This window comes from Mustelus asterias, chromosome 17 (genome assembly GCF_964213995.1).
Source record: "Mustelus asterias chromosome 17, sMusAst1.hap1.1, whole genome shotgun sequence".
In the NCBI taxonomy this organism is placed as follows: Eukaryota; Metazoa; Chordata; class Chondrichthyes; order Carcharhiniformes; family Triakidae; genus Mustelus; species Mustelus asterias.
The window spans coordinates 16,927,579-16,945,457 of record NC_135817.1 but is presented as its reverse complement, the minus strand read 5'-3'; the positions used below and the strand labels follow the sequence as shown (position 1 = coordinate 16,945,457).

The 17,879-nt window shown below is 43.2% G+C and overlaps 1 protein-coding gene across 3 annotated transcripts in view; it reads right to left on the bottom strand.

Moving 5' to 3' along the window:
- The window catches only part of slc9d1 (solute carrier family 9 member D1), a 67,123-nt gene that overhangs the window by 6,537 nt on the left and 42,707 nt on the right, over window positions 1–17,879 (bottom strand). For 2 of the 3 annotated variants that reach the window (XM_078232333.1, XM_078232334.1), the window contains 2 exons: window positions 6,239–6,389; window positions 3,413–3,492 (listed from right to left, as the gene is read on the bottom strand). In XM_078232333.1, coding sequence (XP_078088459.1) covers window positions 3,413–3,492; window positions 6,239–6,389 — 231 coding nt within the window. Of the gene's footprint in view, window positions 1–3,412; window positions 3,493–5,808; window positions 6,390–17,879 lie in introns of those variants that run through there. The other variant, XM_078232335.1, reaches the window with a different exon arrangement.

The following is a 17,879-nucleotide window of genomic DNA, read 5'->3' as shown; positions in this document are numbered from 1 at the left end:
AACCTTGGAAAGAGGGCAGAGGAAATTTATTAGAATTTATTAAGGATGTGGGACTTCAATTATGTGGAGAGACTGGAGAAGCTGGGATTGTTCTCCTTAGGAACAGAGGGGGTCCGGCCATGATGAAGCGCGCGATCCTGAGCCAGTGCTCATAGAATCCCTACAGTGCAGAAGGAGGCCATTTGGCCCATCGAGTCCGCACCAACCACAATTCCACCCAGACCCTATTCCCGTAAACCCACATATTTAGCCTGCTAACCCCCCCCAACACTGGGGTCAATTTTAGCAGGGCAAATCCACCTAACCCGCACATCTTTGGGCTGTGGGAGGAAACCGGAGCACCCGAAGGAAACCCATGCAGACACGGAGAGAATGTGCGAACTCCATCAGATCATTCTGAAAATGGTAGGAATTGAAAGGTCTGAAGACGACGACCAGGAACCTTGATTAAGGAAAAATGTAAACATCAAAATCACTGTTTTCGTAGGTGGCATCATTGGATGTAAGATAATGTCAGTGTTTTAACTGCTTTAGCCCATCAATTGTTCATGTTTTTGTTACCTCCAGCCTTAATGTTCTCCCAGACCTCCCATCCTGCACTCCCCTCAATTAGAACTTTACTCTTATATGTGCAGTCTGCAATTCTGATACGAGACGACTCCCACAAAGTGACCTCCATAAGACTGGTCATGCCATAGGAAGTGTTCAACTGTTTTAGCATTTATGTTTTGTGTGTTGAACACTGCTGGGGAGTTGGTTGGCAGAGTGAGCCTGATTCTAACTTGCATCTCCAGGCTTGTGTAAAAAAACTCAGCCTAGATGGTTAGCTGTCTGGGGACCCATATGAAACGAGTTTGTGCATTCTCCATTCATTCTTCAGAAGTACAATTGCCATTAATCCAGCAGCGATTGGCGATGTTACTTTTGCATCGTGTGGGAAACTGAAATATTGCCACACTTGTACACAGGAGGAGAGCATTCTTCCATATTGAAGTAGTCATTAGGCAGCATGGTGGAACTCTGGTTTCAAATGTTTGGGTGCCCCAGCACATGAAGTCAGAAAATCCCTCTTGCAGTCCTCAAAAGGTCAAGTTCTCTGGTAAATCAGTACAACAAATGTCACCAATTACTCTTTTGCCATCCGATCTCGGAAGTTTCTGTGACATAGTCGCAGTCAGAGGCTTTTTGCAAGGGTGGAAGTGTCAATTACAAGGCAGCGCAGGTTGAAGGTAAGAGGGGGAAAGTTTAAGGGAGCTATGCAGGGAATGTTTTTCACACAAAGTGGTGGGTGGCTGGAACACGCTGCCAGAGATGGTGGTGTAAGCAGGCACATTAGCAATATTTAAGAGGCATCTGGATGGGTATACAACGAGAGAGAGAATAGAGGGATACGGACCGAGTAAGGGCAGAAAGTTTTTTTTAAAGTTAGGGCATCATGATCGACACAGAGGGCTAAAGGGTCTGTTCCGTGCTGTACTTCTCTTTGTTCAACAATTTCACAGGTAATGCAAGCCCTTCAATATTGCTGTCACATGCCCAATTGCCCTGTAACACTTTCAACAGCAGGAGACAAAGGATTCTTAACTTCTGCAGAGAGATGGGAAAACCTCAACCTACATTAACATTATTTTCTTCACCTGGAGCTGAGCACACAGTCCAGAAACAAAATGACCACCTACTGCTTGACATGATTCAGTAGCACATGTTTGGTCACTCGCATCAAATGAAGTGTTAACTTTTGTTTCTCTCTCCACACATGCTGCCAGCGCTGTGAAGTATTTCTGGCATTTTCTGGGTTTATTTCAGAGAATGGTAACAGTTGCCCGTCATGTGCACTGGCTCTCTGCAAGATCAATTCACCTGCTTTTTACCCCATAACCCTTCAAATGTTTCCTCTTCAGGTAATAATCCAAGTTTTTTTCAAAAGGAAACTGCCTCCACCACACACTCAGAGAGAGCATTCCAGATCCTAACAACTCGTTGTGTGAATCAGTCTCCATCACACTCTCAGACAGTACATTCCAGATCCTAACCAATCTGTGTGAAAGAGCTTTTCCCTCACGTTGCTGTTGCTTCTTTTGCCAATCACAAATCTATACTCGGTCCCAATCCTTCCACCAATGGGAACAGTTTCTCTCTATCTACTCTACCCAGACTGTTATGATATTGAACAACTCGATCAAATCTCCTCCCAACTCTCTCTTCATCAAGGAGAACGGTCCCAGCTTCTGCAATCTATCTACATAATTGAAGTTCCTCATCCCTGGAACCATTCTTGTGAATCTTTTCTGCACTCTCTCTAATATCTTCACATCCTTCCTAAAGTGTGGTGCCCAGAACAGGGTGGACTCAATACTCCTATTGATGCCAAACCAGAGTTTTATACTGATTTATCATCACTTTCTTATTTTAGTACCCTCTGCCTCTATTTTTAAAGCCCAAAATGCCCTATGTTCGTAATTTAACCACTCTCTACCTGCCCTGCCACTTGCAATGATTTATGCACATTTACCCCCAGATCCCTCTGCTCCTGCACCCCCTTTTGAATTGTACCTTTCATTTTATATATTCTCTCCTCATTCTTCCTACCAAAATGAATCACTTCACACGTCTCTGCATTAAATTTCATCTGTCCACCCATTCCATCAGCCTAAGTCCTTTTGAAGTTGAATACTCACAATACTTCAACATTTTATTCTGCCTTCAAATTTTTAAAACGTGCTCCCTTACAGATCAAAATTGTGTCTAATTTAGCCTCGAGTATATTCAATGACCCAGCCTCCACTGCTCTCTGGGGGTGGAGAATTCCAAAAATTAACAACTCAGAAGAAATTCCTCCTGGTCTCCGTCTTGAATGGGAGACCCTGGTGCTCTCGTTCTAGATTCCCCCATGAGGAGTAAACATCCTCTCACCCTCCAAGCTGCCAAGCCTCCTCAGAACCTTGTTTCAATAGGATCATCTCTCATTCTTCTAAACTCCAATGAGCACTAGCCCATTGGGCTTTGCTCAATTAACCAGCATTTTCCCAAGCAACCATTAAGTTTCTCCCAAATTATCATTTCTAAAAGCCTCCCCATCATGGAGGTCAAACGGAAAGACTCATCCTTGCTCCTTTTTTGAAAAAGGGTTTTACATTCTGCACTGTAGGGATTCTATGATTCGCAATTCTCCAGACCTCTGGCATGATGAGGATGGGAGATTGCCAGTGCCTCTGCTTTTTCCACCCTTACTTCCTTCAGATTCCTTGGATGCATCATATCGAATTTGAAAAAAGAAAAACACTGCAGATGTTAGAAATCTCCAACGTAACACAGGATGAAATATTCAACAGGACATTCAGACTGTGAAGGTCAGTTGGTCAAGATTTCAGAACTGAAGACGCTTCCTCGAGACTTGCATGAAGCACATTACCTTGGACACCACCACTGCCAGTGTAAGGCACATTAGGACAGTCAGTTCATAAAGCACAAATGTTGGGAAGACATGGAGACCTGTGAAGAGCAAAGGAACGGTAAATTGTTACGGCCATTCCTTAAAGCACAGATGTTTTGCAGATATTTTTTATAAAGATAGTCACACATTAGATTCCTGTTCTCAGTGAGGATCATTAGTCTCTAAGCTTACAGCTACAAGACAAGCAATTACCATGCCCGTGCCAAACAACCCACCCACCCGCGCCGACTGACCAAACGTGTAACCTGGGCGGAGTGACTGACCCCGCCAACCGACCAACCCTGCCACCCATGCCAAGTGACCCACCCCCCGAGCCGAGTAACCAACCCGCCACCCGGACTGAGCGACATGCACAGTGACTCACTGCACCAAGGGCCATGACTAAATATTATAATTCACATTATAAATCATTGTCCTCAAATTACTAAAAGCTGGTGCACAGGCAGAAACAGTAATCAAAATGTAATGTTTATCTTAAGGAAACTAGAGTTTAAAACTCAATGCAAATCCTTGGACAGAGCCCCTTTGGAGCACTATGTCCAGAGCCTCTGGAAAGTTACACATGGCCTTGGATAGGGAAATGTGCCTTTTTCACAAAAATGATAGTAGGGTAACATTACAGGAACAGATCATGAGTTTAAATGATTAAGAATCTGATCAATTAATGATCAGACTCCTCCCAACAGATGTAAAATGATGGACAGAATTATCAACAGTTCTAAGAAAGGCACCAACTCATCAATATCTACCCACCAATACTCATTAATGTTCCACTAAATCCAGCTAGCTCCTGACCAGAGGCTTGATTCAGACTGATACAGGGTCAGAATGATACAGGGAATGTAGACGTGTCTGCTCTTATTACCAACGCAATATCTTCAAGCAAGTGCCTAAAAATTCAAGGTTAGTGGGGGCCAAGGGAAAAACCTTTTTAGTTAGCCAAAACAGACAAGCAGGAAAATGGTCATCTGGGACCAATCTTCACTGCCTCAGGCAGCCTCGGGTGCATCCTTAGGGATGTGTCCTCAAGCCAACCATTTTCAGCTGTTTCATCACTAACCTTCCCTCTGTCATGAGTTGAGATGTTCACTGATGAACATTTCTAATAATGAGGACTGATGCCAGTTTATAACAGAACAACATCCAATTTAAGCTGATATGCACACATCTCCAACAAGAGAAAGCCATTTTCCTTTAATCTTCAGTGGCACAAGTCATCACCAGAAACACTGAGGATCAGTGACCAGCCATGTAACAGCATGGTTATGAGAGTAAGAGATAGTCTGGTACACTGCAAACTCTCTCCAATATCTGCAAGGCTCACATAAGGAGTGTGGTACAATGCTCAATGCTTGTCTGGATGGATACAAAACATTCAACACAACATAATCAGTACCCCTGCCACTGGATTCACTATTTTGACTCAAAAGTTTATCACCATTCTCTCATTGTCAGTACCTTGAAATTCCTCATCATTTTATTTGTTCATGGGATGTGGGTGTCGCTGACTAGGTCAGCATTTATTGCCCATCCCTAATTGCCCTTAACCGCTGCAGCCCATGTAGAGTACATACACCCACAGTGCTGTTAGGGATGGAGTTCCAGGATTTTGACCCAGTGATAGTGAAGGAATGGCAATATATTTCCAAGTCAGGATGGTGAGTGGGTTGGAGGTGGTGGTGTTCCCATGCATCTGCTGCTCTTGTCCTTTTAGGTGGCAGAAGTCACAGGTTTGGAAGGTGCTGTGGAAGGAGCAGGGATTGAAGGAAGCATCACTGCCATGAGGAGTGCAGTGGTTCAGGTGCAGGCCACAACCACTTTCACAACACAAGGAGTGGACAAAAGTAGCGACATTCCAGGAACAAAAACGGTGAACCTGTTTTGGACAAAAAACAGAAATGCTGGAAAATCTCAGTAGGTCAGACGGCATCTGTGGAGAGAGAATAGAGCCAACATTTCGAGTCTAGGTGACCCTTCATCAGAGCTGGCTCTAATGAAGCTCTGCTGAGCAGCGCTGATGAAGCGTCACCCGGACTCGAAAGGTTAGCTTGATTCTCTCTCCAAAAATGCTGTCAGACCGACTGAGATTTTCCAGCATTTTCTGTTTTTGTTTCAGATTCCAGCATCCAGCAATTTGCTTTGAACTTGTTTTAGAGTTAGGCTTGGATTCTGCAACAAGAGTTTGTACAATGGAAACCAATGAAGAGAATGCTTATTTTAAATATATGCACAAATTCACTTTCTGTTGCAGTCATATTAACCTTCTGATTTCGCCTATCAAGTGAGTTTCAATGTTTAACTTGCTGAGTGAGAATTAAAAGTTGAATCAGTTATAAACACTCTTTAGTCAGAAAGAAATTACGAAGCTGCTGCCTTTATTAGATCCAGTTGTCTATGAACAGGAAAATGAGGAGGGTAACCAAGCAGGGAAATATGATGTATGCCAGACGATCAAGCCAAACGGTGTAATGAACGATGAATGTGGATTGAGTAATATTAAAGCAAGCAAATCCTCATATAGCCAGAGTGGAAAAAAAGGATGATGTAGCGATATCTCAGAATTTGTTAAGATTTGGTTAACCAATAACCTGGAGTTCAAACTGTATTGACTTAACTGTGCTTTAATGTTATATGTGGGAATTAACAATAATTACATTGTATATTTTAATTTCTATGATTGCCAATAAAAGTTTTATTATTACCGATACCTTAATACCTTAAGGGATAACTTCTAAACCTATAAGGGAAACATCCATTCCCTCACACTTTAAAGCTTTTAATTACCAATAGAAGAGAAGAAAATGATGGCCAGAAAATCTCGAATGGGTTCCATGCACAACATGACTTCCTCTGTAGCAGAGTGACCTTGTGATGAAATTAATGCCCCAGCCAAGAAACAACCCAGCTCCATGGAGACATCCAGCATCTCCGTGGCCTATGGAAAAATCAAAACTAAAATTAAAAACTGTCAACTCTGTAATCAGGTCTGCTACTTGTACAGTGAGGAGCAATACTACAATCACTAATGATGAATCTAAAGAACAGCACTGACAGTGCTGTATCAATGTGCAAAGATGTGCAGGTTAGGTTGATTGGCCATGCTAAATTGACCCTAGTGTCAGGGGATTAGCAGGGGAATAGGGCCAGGGTGGGATTGTGGTTGGTGCAGACCCAATAGGCCAAATGGCCTCCTTCTGCACTGTAGGGATTCTATGATTCTATGACTGTAAAGCAGTAATCATTATTGCTGAACTTTCCTCAAAAATCATAGCCAGTATTGTCACATACAAAGCAGCAAGAACAGGCAACCCTCACTCAATGTATTCCCCAAAATTGGTGTTGACACCAAATTAATTCTTCCTCACCAAAGACATTTGTGTTTGTGTAAATTTGCTTTTTCTTGAAGGTAATACTGCTTTTCCCAAATCTCGGCCAAACGTATAACTCAATGCGTGGTTATTTAATATGTAGCTTATAGCTCAACCCTTGACACGGAGAGCATGAACCTGTCATTCATAGAAATCATAGAAACCCTACAGTGCAGAAGGAGGCCATTCGGCCCATCGAGTCTGCATCGACCACAATCCCACCCAGGCCCTACCCCCACATATTTACCCGCTAATCCCGTTAACCTACGCATCTCAGGACTCTAAGGGGCAATTCTTAACCTGGCCAATAAACCTAACCCGCACATCTTTGGACTGTGGGAGGAAACCGGAGCACCCGGAGGAAACCCACGCAGACACGAGGAGAATGTGCAAACTCCACACAGACAGCGACCCGAGCCGGGAATCGAACCCAGGACCCTGGAGCTGTGAAGCAGCAGTGCTAACCACTGTGCTACCGTGCCGCCCCTAGAATTCTCTAGAATGTTAGCTTTTTGATGCATCTCAATGATAATGAAATAACTTATAACTTGATCAAATTTATCAGAACACTACACAATTTAATAAGTATACAGGCAATATCTAGTTTCATTAAAAGCATTACCTCTCTATGGACAGATATCTCCAGACAAAATACGACTAAAATACAAATGTCAATTATTCAATGTGACTCTCGTCACTCTTTCTCAGTGAAAGTCACCAAATTCACGTTTTCTTTTTCATTTATAGGATGTGGGTGTAGCTGGCTAGGTCAGCATCTCTAATTGCCCTTCAGACGGTGGCAATGAACTTTCCTACCTTGGAGTTGTCAGCAAATTTAGCAAAAATAACTTCAGTCACTTCATCCAAATCATTTATATAAATTGTAAAAATCTGAGACCTCAGCACTGATCCCTGTGGCACACCGCTAGTCACAGCCTGCCAGATTGAAAAAGATATATTTGTGCCAAATCTCCATTTCCTGTTAGCTAGCCAATCTTCAATCCATGCCAGTTACCCTCCTACACCGTGGGCTTTTATTTTACACAATAACCTTTGAAGAGGCACCTTATCAAAGGCCTTCTCAAAATCTAAGTACAGTACATCTACCAGTTCCCCTTTATCCACAGCAACTGTAAACCAATAAATTGGTTAAACATAATTTCTCTTTCACAAAACCATGTTGACTCTGCCTGATTGCCTTAAAAGTTCCAAGTGCATGGCTATAATATCTTTAATAATAGCCTCTAACATTTTCTCTATGACAAATGTTAGGCTAACTAGCCTATAGATTCCTGCTTTCTGCCTCCCTTTATCAGTAAGGGAATTACATTTGCTATCTTCCAATCTAATGGAACCCATCCAAATCTAGAGAATTCAGGAAAATTAAAACCAATACAACATCTATCTCAATAGCCACTTCTTTCAAGATCTTAGGATGAAGTCCATCCAGACCTGGGGATTTGTCAGCCCGCCGACCCAACAATTCGCTCAGTACCACTTCCCAGGTGAATGGCATTTTCCTGAGTTCCTTCCTCCCATTTCCTGATTTACAGCTATTTATAGGATGTTACTGGTGTCCTCTATAGTGAAGATCGATGCAAAATACCTGTTTAATTCATCCAATAGCCCTACTTTCCAATACCAATTTCCCAGATGCACTCAGTAGGATCAATCCTCCCTTTATTAACTCTTTTTAATTTAAATACCTATAGTAACTCTTACTGTTCACCAATGTATTACTTGCTAGTTTCTTCTCGTAGTCTAATTTTTCTTCCCATATTAATCTTTGTCATTCTTTGATGTTTTTTATATTCCAAACTTCTGACTTGTCTTTGTGTAAATTTATGCTTTTTCTTGAAGCTTAATACCACCTTTAACTTTTTTAGTTCCCCACGGATGATGGGCCCTCCCCGTTTCTTTCTCATTGGAAGTCGTCTGTACATCCTGAAATATTGCTTTAAATGTCCACCACTGAATGTCTGTTGAACTATCACTCTAGCATATTTGCCAGTTCACTACAGCTAGTCCTACATTCATGCCATCGTAGTTGCCCTTACTTAAGTTTAAGATACTAGTCTGGGACGCACTCTTCTCTGCATCAAACTGAATGTAACATTCAATCATATTATGATTGCTATTACCTAGGGGTGCCTTCACTGTGAATTTATCAATTAATCCCATCTCATTGCACAACACCAGGTCTAGTAGTCTGCTCTCTGGTTGGATCTAGATTGTTATGGTGGAATTAAATAGATGGACAAAAAATGGTTACCTGGCACACAAAATGGTTACCTGGGAAGGGACGTTAAGAGGCACTGACTTTTAGCACAGACAGTTACACAAAAAGTTAAAACCTGCAGTATCTGAATTGCTGCAGGAAGCTGGTCAGAGCTTGAGGCACTTTAGATAAGAGCAGACCCAGAACAAGGAGTCTAATAATGTCAGCCACAGATGGGGACATAAATACATAAATGTAACAAGATCAGCCACTGAATGTACATATCGAAACCAGTCATTGATAGAGGACACAACTGCATAAATGTATCCATTCTATGTACAATGATATGTTAACTGTCCATGTCCATACCTGTTTGCTTGCAACGATGTGTTAACTGTTGATGTCCGTATCTGTCTACTCAACTTGTAACGATGTGTTAACGGCTAATGTCCGTACTGCCTATTGTCTAAAAGGTATAAAGATGGTCAACTACCATTGTGTAGTTGAGAAGGTAGCTGCCAAGTATTGCGGAGTACCAGTGCTTTCTCCCAAAGCTTTGACCGAAATAAAACTGTTTTGTTGAAACCTCCAAGTCTGACTCTGAAGTGGTAAATTTCCCACAACACAGATGTACTGTTCAAAGAAACTACCCTGAAAACCTTCTATGAACTCCTCATCTACACTACCTTTGCCCACCTGATTTTCCCAATCTATATATAAATTAAAATCTTCCATGATTATTGCAATATCTCTCTGACAAGCTCCCATTATCTCTTTTATACTCTGAACTATCATATAGGCCTATACACCACTCGCACAAGTGACTTCTTGACTTTATCATTTCTCATCTCGACCCACACTCTTCTACATCCTGGTTTCCTGAACTTAGGTCATCCCTTTTCATGAGATAATTCCATCCTATTCATATCAGCAAGTTTTAGTGCTGACACAAACCTGCAGACATTTTTCGATTGCAAAAAACAGCAGACTTTTTTTTCTCAATCATACATGCATCAAAAACTTCCTACCAGACAAATCAATAAATCTCACGTTTTGGCATGTTCTACATTTAACCTGGGTGTGGGGAACAGGAAGGAGATAAATATCTCAATTCTCAGCCCTTTTGTCATGCGATATTCAACAATCCACCCAGACCTCTTCTCTGATACACATCCAGTCTGTGTCATCTCACAACCAGGCTATGTTTTCCCTCAAATCCAAATCTCTACATATCACCAAATCAAGGGGAGGCGATGGCCTAGTGGTATTATCGCGAGATTATTAATCCAGACCCGGGTTTGAATCCAGCCATGGCAGATTGTGGAATTTGAATTCAATAAAAAATATCTGGAATTAAGAATTTGCTGATGACCATGAAACCATTTTTGATTGTTGGAAAAACCCATCTGGTTCACTGTCATTTAGGGAAAGAAATATGCTGCCTTTACCTGGTCTGGCCTACATGTCACTCAAGAGCCACAGCAACGTGGGTTGACTCTCAACTATGGATGGGCAATAAATGCTGGCCAGCCAGTGACACCCATGTCCCATGAATGAATTTTAAAAAAACATACCCTCAATGTCCCACCTCCATAGTGCAACTTGTTTTCTGGAAAAGGCCTCTTCACTGTCAGTTTCCCAAGTTCAAATTTTTTTAAGTGCAAATGTTTTTTCCAAGATTCATCAAATAGAATCATTGAATCCCTACAGTGCAGTAGGAGCCTATTTGGCCCATCGAGTCTGCACCAACAACAATCTCGCCCAGGCTCTATCACTGTATTTATCCTGTTAATCCCCCCACTAAGAGGCAATTTAGCATGGCCAATCAACCTAACCCGCACATCTTAGGACTGTCCTGACCGAGCAATGGTGGACTTTTCTCCTTAAACCAGCTGCAGTCTTTAAAGAGTGATAGTACTCAGGCAAAGCTGTTAGTTAAGGATTTCCAGGAATTGATTCAACAATGATGGAACAGCAATAGATTTCCACATCAGGACTGTGTGACATGGAGGGTAACTTAGAATTGATGGTAACTCTTGCGATGGAGGCCATGAAACAGATGCAGCCACACTGGGCCAGCAGTGCATATCAAGTCCAGCGATGGAGGCACTGATCAAATGAACTGCTTTGTCCGAGATGATGTTGAGAATTCCATCACACTCCTAACTTGGGCCTTGCTGATGTTGGTGAGACTTAAGGGCACAAAATGAGCCACGCATCCTAGTACGCTGCGTCTGTCTCTTTCTTGCAACCATAGCAGCGGCAAGGCAATGCTACTTAAGGATCTGGTCAATGCTATCATCTGGAATATTGGATGCGAAACTTGGTAATGGTATTCCTACTGAAGATCAGAAGGAAGTATAAAATCATAGAATCCCTACAGTGCAGCTAGAGGCCATTTAGCCCATCGAGCCTGCATCCACAACAATCCCACCGAGGCCCAATCCCCATAACCCACGTATTTACCCTGCTAATTCTGACAGTAAGGGGCAATTTAGCATGGCCAATCAACCTAACCCACACATCTTTGGACATTTCTTTTTTCAAGATGCTGTTTGCCATTTGTGGTACAAAATGTTATCTGCCACTCATCAGTTCAAGGATGGATGTTACTTAGGTGCAGTGTAGGATGTCATGGGCTTTCTTAATATTGGAGAAGTGATGGTTGGAACTAACACTCTAAAATCATCTCTAAAAAGGAGGGAAGGTAATTAGGAGAGGCGATGGCATAGTGGTATTGTCACTGGGCTAGTAATCCAGAGATTCAGAGTAATGCTCTGGGGGCCCAGGTTCAAATCCCACCATGACAGATGGTGAAATCTGAATTCAATAAAAAGTTTGGAATTAAAAGTCGAATAGAACCATAGAACATTACAGCACAGAAACAGGCCTTTTGGCCCCTCTTGGCTGTGCCGAACCATTTTTCTGCTTAGTCCCACTGACCTGCACCTGGACCATATCCTTCCACACCCCTCTCATCCATGTACCTGTCCAAGGTTTTCTTAAATGTTAAAAGTGAGCTCGCATTCACCACCTCATCTGGCAGCTCATTCCACACTCCCACCACTCTCTATGTGAAGAAGCCCCCCCTAATGAACTTAGAACATAGAACAGTACAGCACAGAACAGGCCCTTCGGCCCACGATGTTGTGCCGAGCTTTATCTGAAACCAAGATCAAGCTATCCCACTCCCTATCATCCTGGTGTGCTCCATGTGCCTATCCAATAACCGCTTAAATGTTCCTAAAGTGTCTGACTCCACTATCACAGCAGGCTGACTCCACTATCACTAATATTCCCTTTAAACTTTTCCCCCTTCACCCTTAACCCATGTCCTCTAGTTTTTTTTCTCCCCGAGCCTCAGTAGAAAAAGCCTGTTTGCCTCTATCTATACCCATCATAATTTTATACACCTCTATCAAATCTCCCCTCATTCTTCTACGCTCCAGGGAATAAAGTCCTAACCTATTCAACCTTTCTCTGTAACTCAGTTTCTCAAGTCCCAGCAACATCCTTGTAAACCTTCTCTGCACTCTTTCAACCTTATTTACATCCTTCCTGTAATTAGGTGACCAAAACTGCACACAATACTCTAAATTCGGCCTCATCAATGTCTTACACAACCTCACCATAACATTCCAACTCTTATACTCAATACTTTGATTTATAAAGGCCAATGTACCAAAAGCACTCTTTACGACCCTATCTACCTGTGACGCCACTTTTAGGGAATTATGTATCTGTATTCCCAGATCCCTCTGTTCCACTGCACTCTTTAGTGTCCTACCATTTACCTTGTATGTTCTACCTTGGTTTGTCCTTCCAAAGTGCAATACCTCACACTTGTCTGCATTAAACTCCATCTGCCATTTTTCAGCCCATTTTTCTAGCTGGTCCAAATCCCTCTGCAAGCTTTGAAAACCTTCCTCACTGTCCACTACACCTCCAATCTTTGTATCATCAGCAAATTTGCTGATCCAATTTACCACATTATCATCCAGATCATTGATATAGATGACAAACAACAATGGACCCAGCACTGATCCCTGTGGCACACCACTAGTCACAGGCCTCCATTCAAAGAAGCAATCCTCCACTACCACTCTCTGGCTTCTTCCATTGATGTGGAGATGCCGGCGTTGGACTGGGGTAAACACAGTAAGAAGTTTAACAACACCAGGTTAAAGTCCAACAGGTTTATTTAGTAGCAAAAGCCACACAAGCTTTCGGAGCTGCAAGCCCCTTCTTCAGGTGAGTGGGAATTCTGTTCACAAACAGAGCATATAAAGACACAAACTCAATTTACATGAATAATGGTTGGAATGCGAATCCTTACAACTAATCAAGTCTTTAAGAAACTGTTTCTTTCTTAAGTAGTTTCTTGCACTTTTTATACTCCTCAAGCATCTTATTTGCTCCCTGTTGCCTATACATGTCATACATCTCTCTCTTCTTCTTTATCAGAGTTCCAATATCCCTCGAGAACCAAGGTTCCTTATTCTTATTCACTTTGCCTTTAATCCTGACAGGAACATACAAACTCTGCACTCTCAAAATTTCTCCTTTGAAGGCCTCCCACTTACCAATCACATCCTTGCCAAAGAACAGCCTGTCCCAATCCACGCTTTTTAGATCCTTTCTCATTTCTTCAAATTTGGCCTTTTTCCAGTTTAGAACCTCAACCAAGGACCAGATCTATCTTTATCCATGATCAAGTTGAAACTAATGGCGTTATGATCACTGGAACCAAAGTGTTCCCCTACACACACTTCCGTCACTTGTCCTAACTCGTTTCCTAATAGGAGATCTAATATTGCATCCTCTCTAGTTGGTACCTCTATATATTGATTTAGAAAATTTTCCTGAACACATTTTACAAACTCTAACCCGTCTAGACTTTTAACAGTATGGGAGTCCCAATCTATATGTGGAAAATTAAAATCCCCTACTATCACAACTTTATGTTTCCTGCAGTTGTCTGCTATCCCTCTGCAGATTTGCTCCTCCAATTCTCGCTGACTATTGGGTCTATAATACACCCCATTAATGTGGTCATACCTTTCCTGTTTCTCAGCTCCACCCATATGACCTCAGTAGACAAGCCCCCTAATCTGTCCTGCCTGAGCACTGCTGTAACATTTTCTCTGACGAGCAATGCCACCCCCCCCACCCTTCATCTCTCTGCCTCTATCACGTCTGAAACATCGGAACCCTGGAACATTGAGCTGCCAGTCCTGCCCCTCCTGTAGCCAAGTTTCACTAATGGCTTAAATGTCATAATTCCATGTGTCAATCCACGCCCTCAGCTCGTCTGCCTTCCCCACAATACTCCTGGCATTGAAATAGACACACCTCAGAAGATTATTACCACCACAGACAACCTTTCTATTTGTGATTTTGCATGAACTATTAACATCATTTATTTTCACCCCCACTCCACTATCTGCTCTGGCACTCTGGTTCCCATCCCCCTGCAAATCTAGTTTAAACCCTCCCCAATAACACTCGCAAACCTCCCTGCAAGTATATTGGTCCCCTTGTAGTTCAGGTGTAACCCGTCTCTCTTGTACAGGTCCCACTTGCCCCAGAAGAGGTCCCAATGATCTAGAAATCGGAAACCCTGCCCCCTACACCAGTTCCTCAGCCACGTGTTCATCCGCCCGAGCATCCTACTCTTACCCTCACTGGCACGTGGCACAGGTAGCAATCCTGAGATTACTACCCTCGGGGTCCTGCTTTTTAACTTCCTACCAAGCTCTCTATACTCACTCTTCAGGACCTCCTCACTCTTCCTTCCTACATCATTGGTACCGATGTGTACCATGACATCTGGCTGATCACCCTCCCACTTCAGAATGCTGTGCACACGATCAGAGACATCCCTGACCCTGGCACCCGGGAGGCAACAAACCATCCGAGAGTCTCTGTCACGACCACAGAACCTCCTGTCTGTACCTCTGACTATCGAGTCCTCTATCACTACCACTCTCTTCTTCCAATCTCCCTTCTGCGCTGCAGAACCAGACTCAGTGCCAGAGATCCAGCTGCCGCAGCTTGCCCGAGGTAAGGCATCCCCCACAACAGTATCCAAATCGGTATACCTGTTGTGAACAGGAATGGCCACAGGAGAACCCTGCTCTGCCTGCCCTTTCCCTCGTTTGACGGTAACCCAATTACCTGTGCTCTGTGCCTTTGGCGTAACTGCCTCCCTGAAGCTACTATCTATAAACTCCTCATTCTCCTGAATGATTCTGAGGTCATCCAGCTCATGCTCCAGTTCCCTAACGCGGTTTGTTAGGAGCTGCAGCTGGATGCACCTCCTGCAGGTGTCGTTGTCAGGAACACCGGAGGTCTCCCTGACTTCCCACATCCCGCAAGAGAAGCATTTCAACATCCTGCCTGGCATTATTTCTACTCTGAAAAAACAAAAACAACTTACCGGAACCTACCCTCGCCTCTGCCTGTTCACGCCGAAGCCTGTTTGAGCCAAAGCTGTCCCACTCTGCTCCCTCTCACTCCACTGCCCGCTGGATAGAGTGGCCTGCTTTTTAAACCTTCCACGCGCTACTGGCTGACGTCAGGCGCCCGCGCAGTCTCGCGTTCCACTTGCTGCCTCCCCTGCTCCGACTCAAAAAATTCACTGGGGCCTACTTCCGGTTTTACACTCCCGGCTGCCTTAGAGAAAAAAAAACTCAGAAAAAAGAGTAAGTTAAAAATACCTCTTACCTACTAGCTCTCCTCACTTGAACCACCACTCTAGCTGCTCCTCTGGAACAATGATGACCATAAAACCATTGTTGACTGTCGTAAAAACCCATCTGGTTCAGTAATGTATTTTCGGCAGGAAGATTGACCTGGCCTACATGTGACTCCAGACCCACAGTAAAGCAGTTGACTCTACAATGTGTTCTGAAACAGCCCAGCAAGTCACTCAGGGCAATTAGGGATGATGAGCAATAAATGATGGCCCAGCCAGCAATGCCCACATCCTATGAATGATAATTTTTTTAATTAAATAAGCAGGTAAAGATGGTTGGGTTGAGGATGTTACCTGCCAGCAATATGCTGGGGATTTGCCACTGACAATCTGTTTTGTGGCTTATCATGCACCTTCCTGCCGCTGGGGTTGCATCTCCTTAATCCACTGCCACCCCCTCATAAATGATCTTAATTTTGTTAGGCTCAATGCTCCATCGAATACAGCCTTGATACAGCTGCTCTCACATCTTCTCTAGCGTTCAGCTGAGGACAGGAACAGAGTAGTTCTTGACAAACCTGAACTGAGCATTACCGAGTGCCGCATGATCGCACTACTGAGGACTCCTATCACTTTGCTGAACAGACGTTAATTTTCTGGGTTCGGTTTGTGCTGTTTTTTCTGGATAGGATATAGCCAGGAGTTTTTCCACATTGCTGAAATAGGACACCCAGCTAACTGTAGTGAGCATGTCTTTAACATTAAAGCCAGGGTATGAGTGAGGCCCATTTTCTTTTCTGTGCCCTACTTGTTAAAGACATATACCGAATCAAAGAACTGTTGCAGTGCAAGAGGCTGTTTGATTGCGCCTTTAAGGCCAACACAGCAGAAAAGGGTCATCTGGCTTTGGGATCAAATTGGGACTATTAATTTTGTCCCAACATATTATGTTTATTTATTATCTCCCCCTACGAAGTTAAACTGACTGGCCTCTCAATGCTGGACTTATCACAGAATAGGTACAGTGCAGACGGAAGCCATTCAGCCCATTGTGTCTGCATTGGCTCTCCAAATGAGCATTGTGATGCCATTCCCCTGCCTTTTCTCTGGTGCACATCTTAACACCATTTTTTGAACAAGGACGCAACATCTACAATTCTCCAGTTTTTTCACATCACCCTGAATCTAAGGAAGGCTGAAAAATTATGGCCAGTGCCTCTGCTATTTCCACTCTCACTTCCCTCAGTATCCTTGGGTGCATCTCACCCATTCTGGTGCCTTATCCTTAAGTACAGACAACATATCTTATATCTCCTTATCAATTTTAAACCCTCCTCGAGTCTGAATTATCTCCTCTTGCACCATGGCTTTGACAGCATCTGATAACGACAGGTGCAAAGTATTTATTGAATACCTTACCTAAGCCCCTGCCTCCATGTGTAATTTAGTCCCACTCTTTTATTACTTAGATGTCTATAGAGGACATTATGTTGGGTGCCTGTCTCTTTTCACACTCACTCTTTGCCTCTCTTATTTGCTTTCTCTCCTCCCCTCTGAACCTTTTATATTCAGACTGGTTCTCAACTGAATTATCATTAAAACACTTGTTCTTTACCTTAATTTCTCTCTCCTTTGTCACCCAGGGAACTCTGGATTTGTTTGTCCTACCTTTCCCTTTCAAGGCTATATACTTTGACTGTGCCTGAACCATCTCTTCTTTGAAGTTTCCTACCAATCTTCCAATTTCAGCCCAGATCCGTTCTTAACCCATTGAAATTGGATTCCCTCAGTTAATTATTCTAACTCTGGATTGTGCATTGTCTTTTCCATAATCACCCTAAACATTAGGATGCATTGATCACTATCCCTCAAAATGTTGTCCTATCAACACAATCCAATGTGACTGCTTGCTATTCACCCTTCCCCTAGCAGCCACTCAGCAACATCCTTGACCTTGGCACAGGAGGGCAACATACAATGTTGGATTCATGTTTGCAGCCACGGACACACATATATTTCCCTAAACTCATGAATCATCTATCACTACTGCTCTTTCCAGTCTTCCTTTCACCCCCATAGCTGAGCTTCTCGCGGTGCCATGGACTTGGTTCTGGCTGCACTCCCCTGATGGACCATCACTCT